At 53.3% G+C, this 19,690-nt stretch overlaps 3 protein-coding genes across 4 annotated transcripts in view; all 3 read right to left on the bottom strand.

Annotated features, from left to right (window-relative positions):
- Positions 1–1,070: 1,070 nt before the first annotated feature.
- Positions 1,071–6,656, bottom strand: Hapln4 (hyaluronan and proteoglycan link protein 4). Its single transcript, XM_032919151.1, has 5 exons — positions 6,564–6,656; positions 5,599–5,719; positions 4,947–5,309; positions 2,620–2,943; positions 1,071–1,556 (listed from the first exon to the last, which is right to left on the bottom strand). The coding sequence occupies exons 1-5, from the start codon at positions 6,564–6,566 to the stop codon at positions 1,165–1,167; spliced, it is 1,203 nt and encodes a 400-aa protein (XP_032775042.1). The 5' UTR covers positions 6,567–6,656; the 3' UTR covers positions 1,071–1,164.
- Positions 6,657–9,704: 3,048 nt separating this feature from the next.
- On the bottom strand, positions 9,705–17,433 carry Tm6sf2 (transmembrane 6 superfamily member 2). The gene is made up of 10 exons (XM_032919303.1): positions 17,249–17,433; positions 15,944–16,047; positions 15,207–15,304; positions 15,033–15,136; positions 13,716–13,798; positions 12,370–12,494; positions 11,981–12,082; positions 11,437–11,529; positions 10,809–10,928; positions 9,705–10,157 (listed from the first exon to the last, which is right to left on the bottom strand). The coding sequence occupies exons 1-10, from the start codon at positions 17,341–17,343 to the stop codon at positions 9,945–9,947; spliced, it is 1,137 nt and encodes a 378-aa protein (XP_032775194.1). The 5' UTR covers positions 17,344–17,433; the 3' UTR covers positions 9,705–9,944.
- Positions 17,434–18,390: 957 nt separating this feature from the next.
- Positions 18,391–19,690, bottom strand: part of Sugp1 (SURP and G-patch domain containing 1) — a 28,329-nt gene continuing 27,029 nt past the window's right edge. For both annotated transcript variants that reach the window (XM_032919327.1, XM_032919329.1), the window contains exons 12-14: positions 18,994–19,139; positions 18,704–18,833; positions 18,391–18,549 (exon numbers count right to left, since the gene is read on the bottom strand). In XM_032919327.1, coding sequence (XP_032775218.1) covers positions 18,523–18,549; positions 18,704–18,833; positions 18,994–19,139 — 303 coding nt within the window. In that variant the 3' untranslated portion in view covers positions 18,391–18,522. The remainder of the gene's footprint in view (positions 18,550–18,703; positions 18,834–18,993; positions 19,140–19,690) is intronic.

Below are 19,690 nucleotides of genomic sequence, written 5' to 3'. Positions count from 1 at the left end.
AATGCTGGGTTCCCCTGAGGACACTCATTGGGGAAGATTGTCTCCACGGTGGTCCACCAGGGCAGGGACAGCCAAAAATGAAGTGATAGGTGTCTGGGCTTTAGGCCAGTGAGGAAGGAAAAGTGGTAACCATGGTTACAGAGAAAGGCAGACAGTGCCATTTCTGTGGGTGTAGCGGGTGAGACGGGTAAGGCTGCACTGGTGGCCTGTGTGACCTTAAGGAGCCGAGCAGCTTGTCTCTACAAGTCAGATTCTTAGGGGTCTCTGGTCTGAGGGAACAATCTCTTTGGTGATATTCCCCAAGGAGCCCGGGGACGGGACATTCAGGCGAGTCTACTCTCTGGCCAGAGGGAATACCTGAGGGATAGGCGTGGCCACTGTTCCTGGAAGCCATCTGGGGACATTCTCCTGTGAAGCCAGAGGTGTTGGGTCTGTCCTCCATAGTGACCCAGGGACAAGGCATGTTACCTCGGAAACATAAAGAGACTCTCTAGAAGAGTGGGAACACCCAGCCTCTGGTCACCTGCCCACACAGGCCATGATCACCTCGTGAGTGAACCACAGTTTTCTATTTCTTCACCGGGTGATGGGGAGAAGTCGGCGGACAGCTTGACTCTCCAAGGCCAGTTTTCCAGCTCCCCGGTAATGCAGAGGGGTTGGGGGGCAGGTCTCCAGTTAATCCTGGGGGTCCAGCCTCCAGGTGACAGAGAGGAAGCATCCACCTGTTCTTCAGGAGCCCATAAAAGGGGGGCGGGGCTCATCTTTAGGAAACCGTAGAGTCCTGTTGGTCTACTGGGATCCTGGGGGTTGGGAGAGAGCATGACTCTTCTAGACAAAGTATGAAAGATGAGTCACCCACTATCCAGAGAAGTGGGCTTGGCCACTACCAGGGATCCTCAGAGGGCATCATAGTCAGCGACCAAGGACCACAACAGGTGGGTCAGCCTGCAGCTCACCACAGGCAAAAGTTATGTCACGTAGCCAGGAAACCTTAGGTGTGGTCAATGTCCAAAGACCACAGGTAGCCAAATCAGCCTGCAGTGCACCACATGGGTCTGTCATATGTCCAAGGGAACTCTGAGACTGAAACGTGCTCGGTATCCAGGGGGTGCATGAGGCCCCTGGATCAGCCATCAACACCCCCAAACGCGTATCCTCCGAGATCTAGACACGCAGTGGGGTCCAGGCAGCCGGATCCCTCGACCCTCCGGCCCAACCTCCTCCGCCGGCCCAGCCCCAACCCCAGCCGCCTGGAGCTGGGTCTGGGGCACCCGGAGCGCGGTAGCAGTAGACACCGAAGAGGCGACGGGAGGCGTCAGGGAAACCGAGGCTGCGCACGCCGGGCCGAGGACCTCCGCAGCGAGTTCGCGGATTCACGATGGGGTAGCGCGCGCTGCCATCCGCCAGCCAGCCTGCAGTGCAGCGGTCCAAGAGCTGCAGCTTCCACGCAGCGAAGAGCTGCCCGACCTTGGCCACTGTGGCACCCCGTGCCGCGCACGCACGCACGGCCCCGGCCAAGGCCACAGGTCGCAGCGGCTTCAAGAAAAACACGCGGCCTGCGGGACCCGAGAGTGTGTCAGAGTCGGGTCAGGGATGGGCCCGCCGCGTGCTCCAGCATCCTGGGGCTTCCTGCTCCTAGTCCATCCCATTCCCTGCAACCTGGGACCTCCGCTTTTTCCGCCAGTGCGATGCGGGTACCATGTGGCATTTCACTGCCCCCATGTGGCAGCCCTGGAAAACAGTCTTCTTAGCAGCGGAGGGCAAGGCGGAGAGGCGGGGCCTGCACACTTCGGTTTGGAGGAAGGGTCTATGCAATTCAGGGAGATCCCTGTCCATTGGGCAGGCTTCCTATTTGGGGCGGGACCTATGTTTGGGGAAGGTTTTCGCCAGTGTCCTTATGCCTTAGCGTCGTGTCTACGTCCTTAGACGTCCTTAGGATCTGTGTTCTTGTGGGCTGGGTCCACACTCTTGAAACGGACCTTCGACCACAGGGTAGGCTCTTTGTATTTCGGACAGTTCTTCCTCGGGGAGGCGGGGATGGGGGGCTTTGGGCTTAAAATGTGCCTAACTCCTTGGGGCGTAGTCCGTGGGGGAGGTCTTCCCTCAAGAGAGAAGAACCGGAGGGATGGGGACTATGCTCTCGTCTACGTTTCTGAGACAGACTTCCCTCCACTTGCCAGGCCCTAGGGTTAGGCGGTTAGGACCAGTCTTCCTCAAAAGGTTGGAGTCTAGGCACGTGGGGTGAGTTTCTCCCTAAAGGGCGGGACATATGCGCCTGGGATGGACCTCATTCTGGGGGACTGGGACCATATGCATCTGGAGTGGGGCCAGGCTCCCTGAGTCTCCTCCCCAGGGAGAAGGCATAAGGTTAAAGAGGAAGGAGGGAGGGAAGGGTCCCCTTCAGGGAGAAGCCTATGTATTTAGGGGTGGGGCCTAGGCCCTTGGGGGCGGGTCTCCTTCAAGAAAGCAGGAAATAAGCGCTGGAGACCCGCTTCTTTTTTTTTTTTTTTTGGAGCTGGGGACCGAACCCAAGGCCTTGCGCTTGCTAGGCAAGTGCTCTACCACTGAGCTAAATCCCCAACCCCCGAGACCGGCTTCTTTAGAAAACGCTTAACTCACCCGGGAGGTTGGACGTGAAGCAGAAGGCATCGTAGCGTTCCTCGGCGTTGTGACGATATCCGTAGTTGCGCACGCCCCCGTTGGTGCCGCCACCAGCCCCAGGGCTCCCAGATCCGCCACAGGCCTCTCGGGCCTGGCTCACCGGGTACTGCACGGAGCCATCCCGCAGCCACCCTGCATTGCACCAGTCCAGGCCATCGCGCCAGGCCGTGTGCAGCTGCTCCGCAGATGCCAGAATGCCATCCTGCTCCGCACAAGCGCGCTGGGCTTCCGCGAAAGTCATCTTGTAGCGGCCTCCGCGCGGGTGATAGGGGAAGACCACCCCTGGATGGACGAAGATGAATGGGAGTCTGTCAGGGTCTCCCTCCCTTTTTCCCCCCACCCCCGGATTCTACCACACCTTACATGAAACAGAACCTTCAGTTCATTCTTTTCTCTAGCCCTCAGACCTGGCCGCACCACTGGCCCATCTGGTCCTTAGATTCAAGCCTGGGAGGAGTTCCTTCTCCTTCTCCACATCCCATCTGCTCTTCTATGGCCACAGACCTTCGTTCCTGCTCTTTCTATCCTTCTCCAGTTGCTTAATTCATCCATCAAAACTCAACTCTTAATGTCTTCTGTCCCAATGTCTTGACAACCCGTCAGAACTGAATCCTTCCCAAAGTGACCACTGAGCTGGAAATGCCTGTTCCTAGGGCCCTGAAAAAGTCGTGCAGGGTGTTGAGCCCTTTGATTTGCCAGGGTTATTTAAAACGTTTCCCTTCCAGCTTCTGTCTGTAACTCTAAACTTATTTCTCCCTAAACTCAGTCAACCCAACTCTGGAGTGTTTCTGTGCTTAAGGACAGGGCTTAGGCTGAAATTTCATGCTCTCCCCTGTTCCAGAGCAGGATGCACACATCAGCTACGGTGAAGCCCTAGAACTTTGATGGACAGGATGTCGAATCTCGGCCACGCCCCTCACCTACAGATGCCCAGGGCCTTCTTTTTTTTTTTTTTTTTTTGGTTTTTTTTTTTTGGAGCTGGGGACCGAACCCAGGGCCTTTGGCTTCCTAGGTAAGCGCTCTACCCCTGAGCTAAATCCCCAGCCCCTCAGGGCCTTCTTGAGGCAGAGCTCATCTCTAGGTTAATAGCTGTCTGCCTTGGGGATTTCAGGAAATTAAAGGAGAAGCTCCAGAGAGCCCTTAGCTAAATGGCTGGCAAACAGAAAGCGTCTAGTGAAGACAGCTACAGTTGGCCATCGTAAAAATGTTCAGAGAGGTCAACAAAATGGCTCGGAGGGTGAGGGCATTTGCCACCCCCCAGCCCGACACACTGAGTTCTATTCCAGGACAGAATCCATTCTGCAGTTTGTTTGTGATCTCCACACAAGCACCATGGCAGGTGCTCACTCATAAGCACACACAAGTGTGTGCATGCACAACGAAAATTCAATGTCTTCTTTCTTTAAAGTTCATGAATTCACTCTTTGCTCTCTTGCTCTCTTGTTCTCTTGCTCTTATCCTCTTCCCGCTTTGTCCCTTCTCTCCTCGTTCCCCTTCCCCCTTCTCTCCGTGTGCTCATGGCCGGCCTCTACTCTTCTATTTCTCTACCCCTACTACCCTCTTAACTCCCCATGCCCTGAATAAACTCTATTCTATACTAAAAAAAATAAAAATAAAGTTCATGAAGTGAAAGTCAACCTGGGGTCCATTAAACCTTGTCTTAATCATAGAGCTAGGGCTGGAAAGATGTCCCAGTGGTTAGCATTGATCCCTTCACCTGAGAGGCAGGCTGCAAATTCGAGGTGTGGTGAGATTTTATTAATCAGAAGGTGCCTTGGGCAATGGAGGAAGGACACGCCTTCATTCACACCGGGTGCAAAAGGTTATCCCGACAAAGGCTACCTTGGTCTAAATAGTGGGTTCCAGGATAGCCAGGGCGACAGGGTGAGACCTTGTCTTAGAAGGGAAGAAAGGGGTTGGGGATTTAGCTCAGTGGTAGAGCGCTTGCCTAGCAAGCGCAAGGCCCTGGGTTCGGTCCCCAGCTCCGGGGGGGCGGGGGGGGGGGAGAAGGGAAGAAAAAAAGGGGAGGGGCGACCTCTTTCTTGTTTCTCCTCCAGCCAAAAAGAGTTCTGTTCCCCACACTGACACCTGTAATTCCAACTCCAGGGGGTCGGAGGCCTCTCTGGCCTTAACCACATGCATACATTAACATACACATATATAAATAAGAGCTATACTTTTAAAATGAGCTGTTCTCCCTGCCCAACAAAATCTCTACTGTGCCAACTTGATTCAGTTTGTCCCGCACTGTCCCCCTTTCTCTCTGCCCGTGCTGCGGTGGTCACCTTCTAGATCCAGCTTTACCATGCCGGCGTCATCCTCCAACTCATTGGTGACCTCGCACTCGTAGCGCCCGTAGTCCTGCAGGGTGACATTTCGGAGGACCAGGGAGGCGTCCCCGGGTCCATCGTTCTGTAGCTCGGCCCGCCCTCGGTAGGGACCGAAGGCTCGATGCTGGGGACCCAGAGCCACGAAGACATCGGCGAAAGCCAAAGGGTCTACTACCTTCGTCCACTTGAGGCGGACGCCGTCGTGACCGTGGGCGGCCGCCTCGTAGTGGTAACGGCAGGGTAAGACAATGGTGCCACCGCGGTGGCTCACCACCTGCCCCGGCGCCGTCTGCACCACCACGGAACCGGACTCGCCCTCTGTGGGGCGACCAATCAGGGGTCAAAGGTGCGGTAGGAAGGGGCCCAGGGAGGGGGATGTAGGTCTATAGTGGGAAAGGAGCTCAGAGGAGACTGAGTGTCGGGACCACAGCAATCCTCCACCCCATCCCACTCCCGTCGTTCACTCTAGGCCTCCGATGTGTGTGTGCTGTGTGTGCGTGCGTGCATGCGCGCGCGCGCCCGTGTGTGTGTCTGTGTGTGTGTGTGTGTGAGTGTGTGTACTGGGGGGGGGTTGGAGGGGATGACCACAGCTTCGTACAAAACTCACCCAGCACGTGCACGACTTTCTTCCTGCCACGCTGCGCCCCTGCGAGCACGGGGACCAGCAGCAGGAGTCCCCAGGCCACGGCCCAGAGTGCGCGGTGACCGAGGGCTCCTGGAGCACACGCCTGCGGGTACAGGAGCTGCCTCCAGCTGTACTGCCCCGACCGTCCCTAGTTCTGCCAACCCTCCCCAAAGGGGTTTCAGCCACGCAACTACCGTGGAGCAGCCAGAGGGTCAGGTGATTCCTTTCGCCTTTCCCTAAGTCCCCACCCCCGTTACCGGAGCGCACGGAAGGGGGAGCAGCAGCGCGGACCGGGGCCGCAAGGTTATCCGCGCGCCAGGAGACTGCAGCAAGCCTGGCAGCGCGAGCGGGGGTTGGGGATAGAGGATTAGGGAGGTCGGGGGTAACGGGCTGGGCTACTGAGCCAGTCCAGGAGAAACAGAAGGAACAAGATACGAAGACCCAGAGTCGAGACGCAGAGACAGAGACACAGGAACAGAGACTCAGAGGAAGAGATGCAGAGATAGAGACCCAGAGACAGTACTGGAGGCACAAAGACTCAGAGACAGAGACGCAGAGACCCAGAGATAGAGACGCAGAGACTCTGAGACAGAGACTCACAAACAGAGACGCAGAGACAGTGACCCAGAGACACAGAGACTCAGAGACAGAGACTCAGAGACAGTGGCCCAGAGACGCAGAAATGGAGGTGTAGAATCAAAGATGCAGAGAAAGACTCAGAGGTAGAGGAAGGAGAGACTAGTAGGGAGAGACACAGAAAAAGAGTAAGTGAGCACTCTTCTCCATCCCCCACCCCCAAACATGGGGGAGACATTGAAGAGGCAGAGAAAAGGAAAGTGCCAAAGAAAAAGAGGCAAGAGGAAGAGAAGAAAGGGCGGAGAGAGGCAGAGAAGGGAGAGACAGAAACAAATGTGAGATTCGAGAACCCAGTGCAGCGTGGCACTCACCATCCTGGTCGTGGCCCCCGCTGAGCGGCCAGTGCGCTTCCCGACTGCGCACGCGCACAGCGGTCCGGCCAGCTGGTCCCGCGGGCCGCGCAATCCCGGCGTCTGCCTGCAAGGAGAGGAGGGCGTGTGGGGCATTAAAGGTGCCGCGCGCACGCGTGCGCACCACGCGGGATGGGGGTGGGGCAGACCCCAGGCACAAGGAGTTGAGAGCACTGTGATAATGACCCATCGCAACCTCTTACCTAGGAGGACTGCATTGACCAGTCTCACCGGACTGAGCTGGTACACCATGCCTAGGGTGACAGACGTGCTGCCGCTTAGGAGTCCCATATAACCACCGAGTGAGCAGATGGGTAAACTAGGCTGGTTAGCCAAGCTCCTTAATCAAGTTTTCCAGCTCCTGCCAACACAGGAAAGACTCAGGTTCGCTAACCTCCCTGCCACCCCGATACACTTCATTTTATGGTAGTGACACACAACTGCTACTCAAGTTCTCTGGAGAGGAAGGAGAGAATCAGCATTTTAAAGTCATCTTCTGCAAGTTTAAGGTCAGCCTGGGAGGAGAAGGAAAAAAAGGGAACAGGTTTGTAGCCATAGTCTATAATCTCAGCCTTAAGAAGCTGAGGCAGGTAGACAGCAAGCTTGAGGCTAGTCTGGCCTATAGCCAGGCCATGTGTATATACCTCATCTGTCATCTCAATACCGGAGAGGCTGAGGCGGGGTTAGGAATTCAAAGTCACCTTGGGCCAGTTGTGGTAGTGTATGCTGGGAAAACATGCTAAGAGACAAAAGGCAGAGTAGGAGGGTCATGAGTTCGAAGCCTGGCCTACACATTTGGTGCTTCTGTGGTGCCACACCCTTTAATCTCAGCACTTGGGAGGCAGAAGCAGGCAGATCTCTGTAAGTTTAAGGCCAGCCTGCTCTATGTAGCAAGTTCCAGGACAGCCAGAGCTACATAATAGAGAGAACCTATCTCAAAAAACTAATTGAGGAAGGTAAAGCTACCTTGGGCTACAGTGGGAATTTAAGGCCGGCCTGGGCTACATACAACTTTGCCTTCTACAGAGTGAGTTCCAGGACAGCTAGGGTTTTACACAAAGACCTTGTTAAAGAGGTGGAGAAAGAGGAGGAAGAAGAGGAGGAGAAGGAGGAGGAGGAGGAGGAAGAGGAGGAGGAGGAGAGCAAAAGTCAGGCATGGAGGTATAGGCTGTTTTCCTAGCACACAGGAGGCTAAAGCAGAAAGATAGCAAGTCCGAGGCTAGCCTAGGCTCCATAGCCAGACACTCTTGCTTTTCTAGAAGGATAGAATGGATAAGTCTTCTCTGCAGAGGCAGCAGCACAATGGCTTGGCTAAGAGGCTTGGGCTGCCACTCTTGCTTTGCCCATCTCTTCCCTGGGCAATCACCCAGGAAACCTGGGACTTAGGGGGACAGGTCTAAGTTCCACTTTTCCTCTTGCTGCCTGAGGCAGACCTCTCAGCCTGCACAGGTCTCTGGGCAAGGTCTGTTGTGACTGGGTTTCCACTAGAAACCTGGTGAAGTTGGTTCTGCCCAGGAGCAGGGCCCCAGTCATCTGCAAACTCCACTCTTCACCCAGTTTCCAGATTAAAAACAGGAAATGGGGGTTGGGGATTTAGCTCAGTGGTAGAGCACTTGCCTAGGAAGCGCAAGGCCCTGGGTTCGGTCCCCAGCTCCGAAAAAAAAAAAAAAAAAAAAAAAAAAAAAAAACATTTAAAAAAAAAACAAACAAAAAAACAGGAAATGGAGACCCGTTTTCCAGCCCTTTCCTAGCCAACCTCAGTTGCCCTAGAATGTTAGGCTGGAGGTCAGTTCCTAACTTAGCTGTGCCCAGGTGTGACCTTGGGCTAGAATCTTCTCTAGATGACTAACTCCACTGTATGGTTAGTCATGCTCTGCTCCGTTTGTGGTGGTTTGAATAGGTTTGGCCTCATAGACTTATGTGTTTGTATGCTTGGTCCACAAGAGGTGACACTATTAGGTGTGTCCTTGTTGGAGCAGGTGTGGCCTTGGAGGGAGTGTGTCACTTAAGGGGTAGGCTTTGGGGGGTCTCATCTATATGCTCAAGTCTTGACAGAATCAGTCCTCTTCTGGCTGGCTTTGGATCAAAATGCAGAGCTCTCAGCTCCTCCTGCACCATGCCTGCCTGGTTGCTGCCATGATCCTGCCTTGATGATAATGGACTGAACCTCTGAACCTGTGAGCCGGCCCCAATTAAATGGTGTCCTTCTAAGAGTTGCCTTTGGTCATAATGTCTTTTCAGAGTAATAAAACCCTAAGATCCTGTGTGTGTGTGTGTGGTGCCTGAGAGAGTACAGGTGTATGTAGTAGCTCAGAGGAGAGCATTAGCTGTCTTCCTCACTGGCTCTCAGCCTCTGTCTGAGAGAACGTTGACTGGCCTGGAACTCACTATGTAGACCAGGCTGACCCAGAACCTGTAGAGATCTGCCAGCCTCTGCTTCCTAAGGGATGAGGTTAAAGATGTGCTTCACCATTCCTGGCTTCTATTTGATTTGGGAGCAGGGTATCTCACTGAACTTGGTGCTGTCTGGCAGTGAGCTCTGGGGATCCTGTCTTCCTCCCATGTCCCAGTGCCGGGTTACAGGTATGTCCCATTGCTACTGGCTTTCATGTGGGTGTTGGGGACTTGAACTCAGTTCCTTATGTACTTTACCAACTGCCATATTGCCCCTGACTCTTTTATGTGTGGAGGGGTGAGAATGCAGTCCAGGATGGTCTCCAATTTGCCATGTGGCCAAAAGTGACCTTGTGCTCCTGATCCTCCTGCCTCTGCCTTGCCAGTGCAAGGACAACAGGTATACAGCAGCACACCCAGTTCACATGGTGCTGGGAATGGGCCCAGAGCACTGATGACTGTTGGGCAAGCACTCTGCCAATGGAACTACACCCGCAGCTCCCGGTGTGCTGTGACTTCTTCCTCCTCCCCTTCTAAGCCTCAGTTTTCACATCTGGAATATGGACTTGTGTATGCCATTGAAAAGCTGATTTCGAATGTCCTGGTCACTCTGATTCCAGATAGCCACCGTGGCTATGAGCACCCCCACTTTCCCCTTGTGGGGTACAAGAAGATGGCCCCTTGTTCCAACTCCCTGAAACCCTTAGGTGGTGTTCTAGATAAGAGAACGGTTTTTATTAAAAGGATGGGGGAGGCGATGGCTAGATTCCAGGAGAGGGCACTAAAGTCCTTGTGACCTTTGAGGCACAGTAACGTAGTAAGAACACCGATGCTCCTTTCTGGCCTGGATCGCAATTTCTCCGCATGTCCATCATTCCATGGCCAACCCACACCCAGAGGGCAACGACTGCTGCATAGGTAGAAGTCTTAGCAGAGAGGTGCGCATGCTCACTGCTGCTTCTTGCCTTGGTCCTGGGGCGAAGATGGCGGTGCTGCACGCAAGAAGAAGGCCGGCCGCCACAGGCAGCGGAGAGCCAGCAGGTGGGGACCCAGTGCAAACAGCAGGTTGCTCAGAAGAAAGGTGGCCCAGGTGTCCTCTGGCACGCGGTAGGTGAAGGGTGTGCGCAGGTGCATGGAGGCACCCATGTGTGAGAACTGCGCCTGCCAGGAATGCAGGAGCAGCGTAGGTCAGGCTGAAACCCCAGGCACTGCCCACTCTCATGTCTTCCCTCCCTCAAGCAACTGTTGAGCTCTAAACATTCTTGCCTCTGATGCTACTCTTCTTCATTACAACTGTTACTGCCCAACAGATTCCTTCCTGGGTGCCCCTGCCTTGATGGGGCCTAGGCTTTTTTTTCTCCCTACCAGAAACCCAGAAAGAGCTCTGGTCCCTCCACTGCTCCAACAGTCCATGGCTCCCTACCTCTCCTCACACAGAGCCAGAATTCAAAATTGTCTCTTGTCTCTCTCCACTGGTGTCTTCTTTACTGCCTTTCTATACTGTTCCCATTCATGGAGGCCCTTCCCTGTATTTATCTTCATAGGTCACAATCTTTCCACCCTGCAGTCCCTCTCAGACCCTGTTCCTCCTTCCCTCCGGGTTTCTGTTTGTTAGTTAGGTTTGTTTGTTTCTTCAGTGCTGGGGAATGGAAGGTATGTGCTTGCACACGCTAGGCAAGCATTGTAGCATCAATCCATATATGCCATTATGGTTCTCTCCAGCCCTGACTAGGGTGCCTGGGGCTACCTGTGGCCATCTCCCCCAGGCTAGGGAATTGTGGGCCTGTCTATCATCACTACCCCACCCCTTACCTGGCCAATGGCTCCAGCAAATACCAAGGCCCAATCCGGCAGCCAGGAGCAGCCAGGGAAGGTGAGGGCATAGGCAGCCAGGCAGTAGAATGGTAGAGCATAGAACAAATACATCAGCATCTAGGGGAGACCACAGCCCGTGAGGACACAGGTGGGGCATCTACACAAGGCCCCTCTCTTTCTCTATGGGTCCTTCCCATTACCACACTCAGGCTGGACACTGCTGCAGGACGCCGGCCTAGCAAATGGGAACGCCCTATTTCCAAGGCTAACATGATTGACAGGGACATGTGATTCAGGCTGGGTTAATCAGAGCCTGAATGAGATGTGTTTTTTTTTTTTTCTTTTTTTTTTTCGGAGCTGGGGACCAAACCCAGGGCCTTGTGCTTGCTAGGCAAGCGCTCTACCACTGAGCTAAATCCCCAACCCCAAGATGTGTTCTTAAATCTTAGGTGACCAAGGGGCTGGATGAAACCCTGGAGAGCTGCTGGGATGGGTCCTCAAGCACCTGGATGCCACCATACCCGATGTCCACATGTGCGTCTGCCTGACTGGCAGGGGCTTCAGGCAACTGCTTCAGAGAAGCCTGGGTAGGACCGCAGCCCACTCCTCTCATCTGACCTCTCACCTGCAACTTTGGGTAGGCCACAGGGTCCCGAAGGTATGGCTCATATTGGTAAATATAGATGAAGCAGGCATCTGCGGGGCAGTCAAGTACTACCTAAGATACACAGAAAAACACCATCCATGTCAAACATCTTTCTTTTTTATTTTTTTTTTTTTCCAGAGCTGGGGACCGAACCCAGGGCCTTGTGCTTGCTAGGCAAGCGCTCTACCGCTGAGCTAAATCCCCAACCCCCATGTCAAACATCTTGCAAGGCCCCTCCCTACTCCAGCTCTCAAGCTGAGCCCACAATAATCACTCTGGTCCCTCTCAGCCCTCCCTGTTTCTCTCCCCTTGCCTTGGGGTTCACCATAAGATTGTATTAAAGAGGCTACAGGGAATAGGCACTTGTCTGAAACATTCAGGTCAGACTTGGTGAAGCACTTCCTTGGGTGATCAGATGGAAGAACATTGTACTTTTGGCAATGAATAAGGAGATAAATTTGGGAGAAGCAGGCTAAAGAGGTAGACTGGAGGTGAAAGAGTGAGGCAGCTACGACAGACTCACCAGGCCCCGGAAGACAGTGAAAAATGCAGCAAGGATGAGGTAAACTATGAGTGTCAGGTCAGCCGGGCGCTGTAGGAGACTTTTCTTCTGTTCTTCCTGTACCTGTCCCACAGGAGAAAGTCAGGGCTATCAGAGAGGTCGGGGACCCAGTAGACGCTCAGGAAACGCTCCTTTCTATCTTCCTGAGCACCAAGGAGGCTTTCCCAAGTATGCCTCATTAGACATGAGCTGAGTGTCAAACCCAACTCTCCTATACTCTAGGTGAGTGTTCTAACCCTGAGTCCCTGAAGTTTCCAGAGAATCTTACCGTAAAGCCCATGCTGGCCTTGAACCCCAGTACTGAGAAGATGGGCACAGGCTACCATTCACAGCTTAGGCGGGGCACTCACCATGTCACAGGTATAGGAGCTTGGTGCAGGGGACTGGTTGAAGATCCTCATACCAGCCCAGCATGGAACCAGCATGTACAGGATGGCAAGGAAGAAGGTAGGTCTGATCTCTGAACTGTATTTACCTGCCAGGGTGAGGAGAGGATGGGACTCAGGAAGGAACTCCTAATGGCAAGTGACACCTTGAGTCGTACTGTCCTTGATGAAGCTCTTTTACCCTCCTTACCCAGGCCTGCCTGACCTGACACTTGTGCGGGTATCTTTGCTTCCCACCTTGATGTCCCCTGTGGAACAGAAAACCATGCCAGGAAGGTAGAGCAGGCTGGGACCCAGAGACTCGGGGGCACACACCTGAGGATTTGGTGACTCCCAGCTCCCCGCCGGATTCTTGAACACATGCCATGCGTCTCAGATAAAGAGATGTGACCTGTGGTCACATAGGCCCAAAACAGTGTTCTCCATGCTAATGAGAGGGCTTAGCCAATAAGCTTCCCTTCCCAGACATTCCTCCCTGAAAAAGGCATTTGATCTCAGGTCCACCCTGAGAAGTGGGGTATGGTTTTATATACCCATTTTCTGCCAGGATATTGAACAGTTTAGAACCACGGACTGTCTCTTTCATCAAGATTTGCTGTGAGGAACCTGGGGAAGGCCTTTGTCCACAGAGCACAGCCTAATTCTCTGTAGAAGACCTCTCTGCATTCCCAGCCACAACTGCCACCAAGCCTGTCTCCACCAAGGTAAGGACAATCTCACCCCACTGGGACAAGCCTGAGCTCCCCCTCTTGAGCTCCCCCTCTCCCCAGGCCCTGGGCTAGGCACTGACCTCACTGTGGGCTCCCAACTCCACTCTCTGTACTTCCCAGACTCACAGCAGTACCTGGATGTCCAAGAGTGAGAACCCCATGGCCCTGGCCTCATTGCAGGTCTGAGGACCCCAAGCCAGCTCTGACTGCTCTTTCCCACACCTGGAGTAGTGTCCCAGAGCTTCCCTTCAGCCCGGTACCCCCACCCTGCAGCAGTATGGGGTAAACACAGTCAAACTCCTCTGTTCTACCTCCCTAAGAGGCTATACCCTGCGGTGAAGTGTCTGACAGTCTCCCTCAATCAGCATTTTCTGAACCATTTCAACACTGGGATTCTCTGCCCTTTCTTCAGAGACCTACTTAGCAAGCCTTCACTAAACTCCCTTCCTCTGTGAAGAACATTCTGGGAAACCCTGAGAGGAAATCAGGATTAATGCCATCTCCCCTTTACTGCCATGTGGGAAGGGAGTAGAGGGTGTACTGCCTGCTGGCAAGGTTATTTAGCCGTGTGGGCTGCAGTTTCAGAGTCTGTGTCCTTACCAAGGATGTTTCCTGGGAGAAACACCAGGAGGCTCATAGCGAAGGACCCCAGCCAGTAGAGCCCAAGGTTCCGGTACCTTTTCCTGGGAAGGGAAGGGGGATAGTTGTGTGTTGTGGTTTGCCCTGAAGTTATCTGTATTTTGATGCTAATTCCACTGCCTAGTCACAAACTCAAGAATCAGGTGACTTCTGGGGGTTGGGGATTTAGCTCAGTGGTAGAGTGCTTGGTTTAGGGAAGGCAAGGCCCTGTTCGGGTCCCCAGCTCCGGAAAAAAAAAAAAAAAAAAAAAGAAGAATCAGGTGACTTCCCCAGAACCTTCTCCCCATTGGATTTGTAAAGTACAGGTGAGGGGCAGGTACAGGATAGAAGGAGGCCTGTCATTGGAGGAGAAGGAAGGATGGGCGGGAGGGAGAGGAGTTTGAAGGAAGAGGAGGAGACTAGAACAGGAGAGACAGGAGGGAGAGAGAGGAGAAGCCAGGGCAGGACGATGGAGGCTGACGTAAAAGTCTCGCTCTGTGTATTTACAGGTTGTTATTAATGTTCTCAAAGGATGGACGGTGCCGGGCTTTGTATGTTTAAGTGGGCAATTACAGGGTTGGGATTTAGCTCAGGAGTTTTGCCTATGGCTCAGCTTAAGGCCCTGAGTTCGGGGTCCCCAGCCGGAAAAAAAAAAAAAAAAAAAAGTGGGTAATTACATCTTACCAATTGGGTCAAAGGTTATTGTGTTGTGTGTGTTTTTTTTTTTTTTTTTTTTTCTTTTTTTCGGAGCTGGGGACCGAACCCAGGGCCTTGCACTTCCTAGGCAAGCGCCTACCACTGAACTAAATCTCAACCCCTGTGTGTTCTTTTTGTGCTGGTTTGAGGTAGGAAAGTGCGTGACAGCAAGATACAGTGGGCCGCCGCGGAGTTGGGATGTGTTTCTGCAGATATCTTGGGGCACCGAGGTGCAGGACCTAGTGGGGTAAGAGACACTATGCCTTTTGTATTTATATTTTTACAACAACAGCTGTGGCCCACTAACCCTCCGTCTCAAGCCCTTGCAAGGGCCCAGAGGCAACACCGGATCTTTAGCTCTGGGTCCCTCTTGGGTTCCTTATTTATTTTTGGTAGCCAGAGGTGGAATGTGGATCTTGAGCATGCTCAATGTGTGCCTGGATGGCACCTCACACAGGGACAATAAAAACTGGGAATGACAGCAACAGTCTCCTGACGACCAACCTGGAATGTCCCCTAGCCATCCCTGGGTGAACATACCCCTTCTCAAATACTTCTGGCTCCTCCGAGGCCTGGGACCCTCTAGTCTTCTGTCCCCCTCACCTTTTGCGGATGGCACCAGCCATTGCCAGATAGAGCAGGTAGTGCACAGTACCATCCCAGTAGCAGATGAAGATGCCATGCGCTGTGCGTAGGTAGGGCTCGCCCTGTGGACAGGAGTGGGGCTCAGGAGCATGCATGATGGGGCCAGGACCACACCCAGCCATCCCACACTACCTCCTTGGTGTAGAAATCCATAAGGCCCATCAAGTAGCCATCTTCTTGGAGTGCAATGACCAGGTCCACCACCGAGGTGAAGGAGAAGACCACAAAGACTGGAGACAGAGAAGGGAGGACTGAGCAGGTGAGTGGGCTTGATATGGCGAGGACAGGGTCATGTATGGGTGTGGCTAGAGCCAGCACAATGGCAGCTTGAGCCTGGGCAATCTCGGGTTCTGTTCTTTTGACACAGGTTCTGTAGCCCAGGCTGCCCGGGGACACATGAAAATCCTCCTGCTGTGGGTTCCCAGGTGCTGGGATTGCAGGCTCTCAGTAGCACACCTAGCTTTTAGTTCAGCTTATAATTGGGCTTGAAACATCAGGTCCAAGGCAAGATGACCAGGACACACATAATAGCACCCCATTCTACATATGTGATGAAGGAAGTCCCAAGCCTGGAGCTGGACAAAGTATCATGGTTATCCCACTGTTCAGAACTCAAGTAGAGGCAGGAAGATGAGTTCGAGGTCAGCTCGGGCTACAAGAGTCCTGGAGAGGACATAGGGGAGAAAGACATAATTACTTCTCTCTAAAAGAGGAGAGCTTTGAGGTTCTCCAGTCTAATGGTAGTCCAAGCTCTCTGAGCTATAGTTAATGGGAACCACTAACAGAGGTCCTCGGGTTGTCCCAAGGCTAGAATGAAGGGAGGCCTTTGTCCAGAGCACCTTTCTCCCCACCATCTCCCAGCGACTCACCAGCATAGAGAGGGTCATAGGTGATCTCCCCATGAGATAGGCTGTAGACAACCATGAAAAGCAGACCCAGTACCAGAGCACTTGTCAGCACCACACACAGGGGCCTAGGGGGAAACCAAGTGAGGCCATGCTTGAGTGAGACCTCCTGGAGGAATTACCCAGAAAGTACCAGCAAAGGATAATGGAACTTCACTTCTCCATCAGTGGCTTCTTGTTTAGGTTTTCTACTTGGCAAACGTCACTCATCCTTCAAGGCTTATCCATCTTGCTCCCCCTGGAAGCCCTCTCTGACTTCCCTTTCCATTTCTGTTAGTTCCAGTAATTCCTCATTAGCCAGTACTCAGTCCTTTGGATTTGCTTGGTCAGGCATTGAGAGTCAGCCTTCATGAGGTCAGGCTCTGATGGGGAGGAGAGCTAGTATTCCGAGGCTCCCAGTTTTTCCCAGCTAAAGTCCAAATGTCTCCAACTGCCCCTCCCTATCCTTGCTCAGTTATACTCCTGATAAGGGTCCAGCTAGCTTCAGAGATAACAGAAGCTAGGTCTCTGGGCTTCCCTAACACAGCTAGACAAACAAACCAAAACCCAGAGAAGGGAATCCACCTGTCCAGTGCAACACAGCAAGTTTTTGTTCAATTCTCCTAAACTACCCAGGCCCACATTTCATGCACTCCAGCCTGGTTTTACTTAACCATCATGCCAATAACACAAATCTTGACACTGCACAGAATTTGTGATCCTCACCTATGACTATAGTGAAACCCAGACAGGTGAATGGACCTAGGCTCCCAGAGGGCAGCTGACTCAGACTCCCAGGAGACAGGTACCAGGAGTCAGACCTATGGCTAAGGCCCTCTCTATCCCATTGTTTGGGTTAGTTGAACTTTGGCATGAGGGACTTGCTGGACCTCCAGAATCTATCTAAAGATAGAAGTCACACCAGTAGTCATTGCTTGTAGGGGAAATTTATTCTAGGTCTGAGACAAGAGACATGGAACAGGGCATGCGTGCCAGGGGAGTTAGGTGAGTTGGTCTTTATCTAGGAAAATACTTTGACCCTGGGTGACTTTGGAACCGGCACAGCATGCATCCCCAGAATATCCGTAAACGCCCCAACCCACTATGGCTCCACATCACCTTTTCCCACAAACTTAGGACTGCATCCTCCTGACTCAGTGCGGCCAGTAAGGGATTTCTGTTTGCATGGGCATCCCCACCCCCTAACCCGCCGCCCAGCTCCCATGCTATGGGGCTGGGCTACCTCTCATCTTCCCTCCAGCCCCATGGTCCTCATGGACGAAAACATACTGTGAGAACGCCGAAACTTGGTTGAGTACGTAGGACACTGGCAGAGCACCGAGTGACATCGCCACAGTCCTGCCGGCTAGCGGCGGGATGTCCATGACAGCGGCACCCCGACCCTGGTGAAGCTTCCGGAACACTTGGCTCCGTGACCGCAGCGTGTCAGAGCTCTGGGTTGCCAGGGACCTGCCCTGCGCAAAGGTCGCCCTGCCCAGGAGCCAGTCGTCACCCTTTCCCGTGCTGGGATTCTTGGCCAGTATGCCAGGCCCCGCCCTGCTATGAGACTCTGCCCACAAGTTCCCTTTCTCAGTCCACCTATTGATTGTACAGCTGTAGTCGTGTCCCTTCCGTTTTCAGAGGTCGCACAGCTGCAGTAACGCCCCCTTACCTGCACCCAGCTTATAGCTCCTGCCCCGGAGTGTGACTGGACTTTAGCGGCGCCCTTTCAGTGTCCACAATAGTTCCTTCCCTAAGTCCCATTCACAACTCTCCCAGACCTACTCACAGTAGCTTCAGGGGTGAAGCCACGCCCTATAGGCCCCTCCCACCCAGGCCCTACACTCACTTGTACACAGCTACAGCCCAGCCCCCGACCACATTCCTACTACTTAGCCCTACCCTCAGCTTTGCCTTTCACAGCTCTTGCCAACTCTTGGTCCTTTTGTGCACACCAGATCTTCCTCTTTGGATGTGGGAGGGAAACATTGCAGAGATGGGAAACCAGAGGAACCAGACTGCGGTATTCAGATCTATCATTCTCCTCCTTTTTCTCTAGAAGATTTTGACTAGTTGGAGAGGTCTGGGGAGGATGGAGGGCAGCACAAATAGGATGTGCCCCCTCCCCCCGCAAAGACTGATACCAGGAGGGTCACCTGTCCATCACGGCCTCCAGCTGGGCTCTTGCAGCTATGCAGTGAGCAATACATGAGACAGCCGCTCTCCCATGTCTCTGTCTCCAGACAGGCCCCATCCCCACTCCAGCTGTGCCCAGTACACAGCAGCCCATGCACACACATATCATGAAGTGTTTGGAGGCTTTTTTCCTCTGCCGGGGGTAAAATCTGAATCAACTGGCTGGTCTCCAGTTACTATGAACTCAATGATGAGCCTCACTGGGGCTGGAGGAGGAACAACAGCAGGAACTGGGATGCTGGGCAGGTAAGCATTGGGATTTTAATACACAGCACAACACTTGTGACAACAGGGCAGAGATGGATGCCAGAACATTCCACAGTCCAAGGATGTCCAATCTGAAAGTAGACTTTGTGTTTCCAGAATATTCAGTAGTAGGGCCGTCTGGGGTTGTTCTGTGGAAGGCCAAAAAGATCAAAGGAGTATTAGTGGAAAACTATAGATCCTCCCTCTAGAACATTCTAGGCAGCAGAGCTGACATCCTGTGAAGGCCAGAGCAGGGGGCTTGACATCTCCCCACCACCAGCAGGGAGTAAGGGAGGCACACACCAGAGGGTTGGGCCGGAAGCGGTAGGCCAGCATCATCCTCTTGCGGAAGGCCTCGTACTCATCATCCTCCTTGGAGAGCTCAGCTGGCCGGTCAATGCCAAAGCCAGCTCCATCAATTGTGGTGGCACCCCTGTGGAAAGCCAGCAGTCACTGAGTAGGCAGGATGAGACAGACAGGAAGGGCTGCAGGGTATTGGAGTGGGGACTGGTGGCAGGGCTGTTGTCACCAATTCTGGAACCTTAAGCCTTGTCCATCTGCGTGCTCCCTGCAAGCCCCGTGGCAGCACTTACTTGTTCACTGGGTTCTTGATGCCCTGGCCCTCAGTGCCTAGTCCCTCGCCCTCCTTCCAGCCCATCTTCATGAGCATCTGGTAGCCAATGTTTTCCACTGTCAGCTTAAACTCCTTGTACTCTGAGTAGTCTGGCTCTCTGCCCTCCTGCAACAGAAGAGGAAAAAGTTGCCAGCCATGGGGACTGCAGCTGTCCCCAGACCCCAGTTCTGGCTCCAATGCCTGACCCACCTGATCTTAGCCTCAGGGGAGACTGGTACACCCATGTGCCCCACCACCCATCAGTGGCTGACTCCACCAACAAATCAAACTCTTTATCTTTCTGCTGTCTCCAAGGGACTGAGCTTCCAGGCACTCGTCCAAAGGGGCCAGGTGACCACTGACTCCCTTTGGGGAGTTAACAGTTTAATGGGAAAGAGTAGCTCGTGTTCTAAGAGCAATTTGTTCAAATACCCAGCTTGGGGACAATCTGTTGCACAGAATGCTAAACAAACGTGGCTATGGGATACAAAGAGAAGCCAATTCATGTCCCATCAGCCCACTGGTTCCTGAGCCCACCACAATGGAGCAGCATGTGGGACAGTGCCTTTCTGCAATTGGGTGACAGAGGTACATGTCAAAAAAACAAGGTTAGCCTGGTCTATACAATGAGTTCCAGATCAGTGAGGACTGCATGGCAAGATCCTGTCTTAAGGGGT

The sequence above is a fragment of the Rattus rattus genome, chromosome 13 (genome assembly GCF_011064425.1).
Source record: "Rattus rattus isolate New Zealand chromosome 13, Rrattus_CSIRO_v1, whole genome shotgun sequence".
Taxonomy (NCBI): domain Eukaryota; kingdom Metazoa; phylum Chordata; class Mammalia; order Rodentia; family Muridae; genus Rattus; species Rattus rattus.
This window is presented reverse-complemented; position numbering and strand designations above follow the sequence as displayed.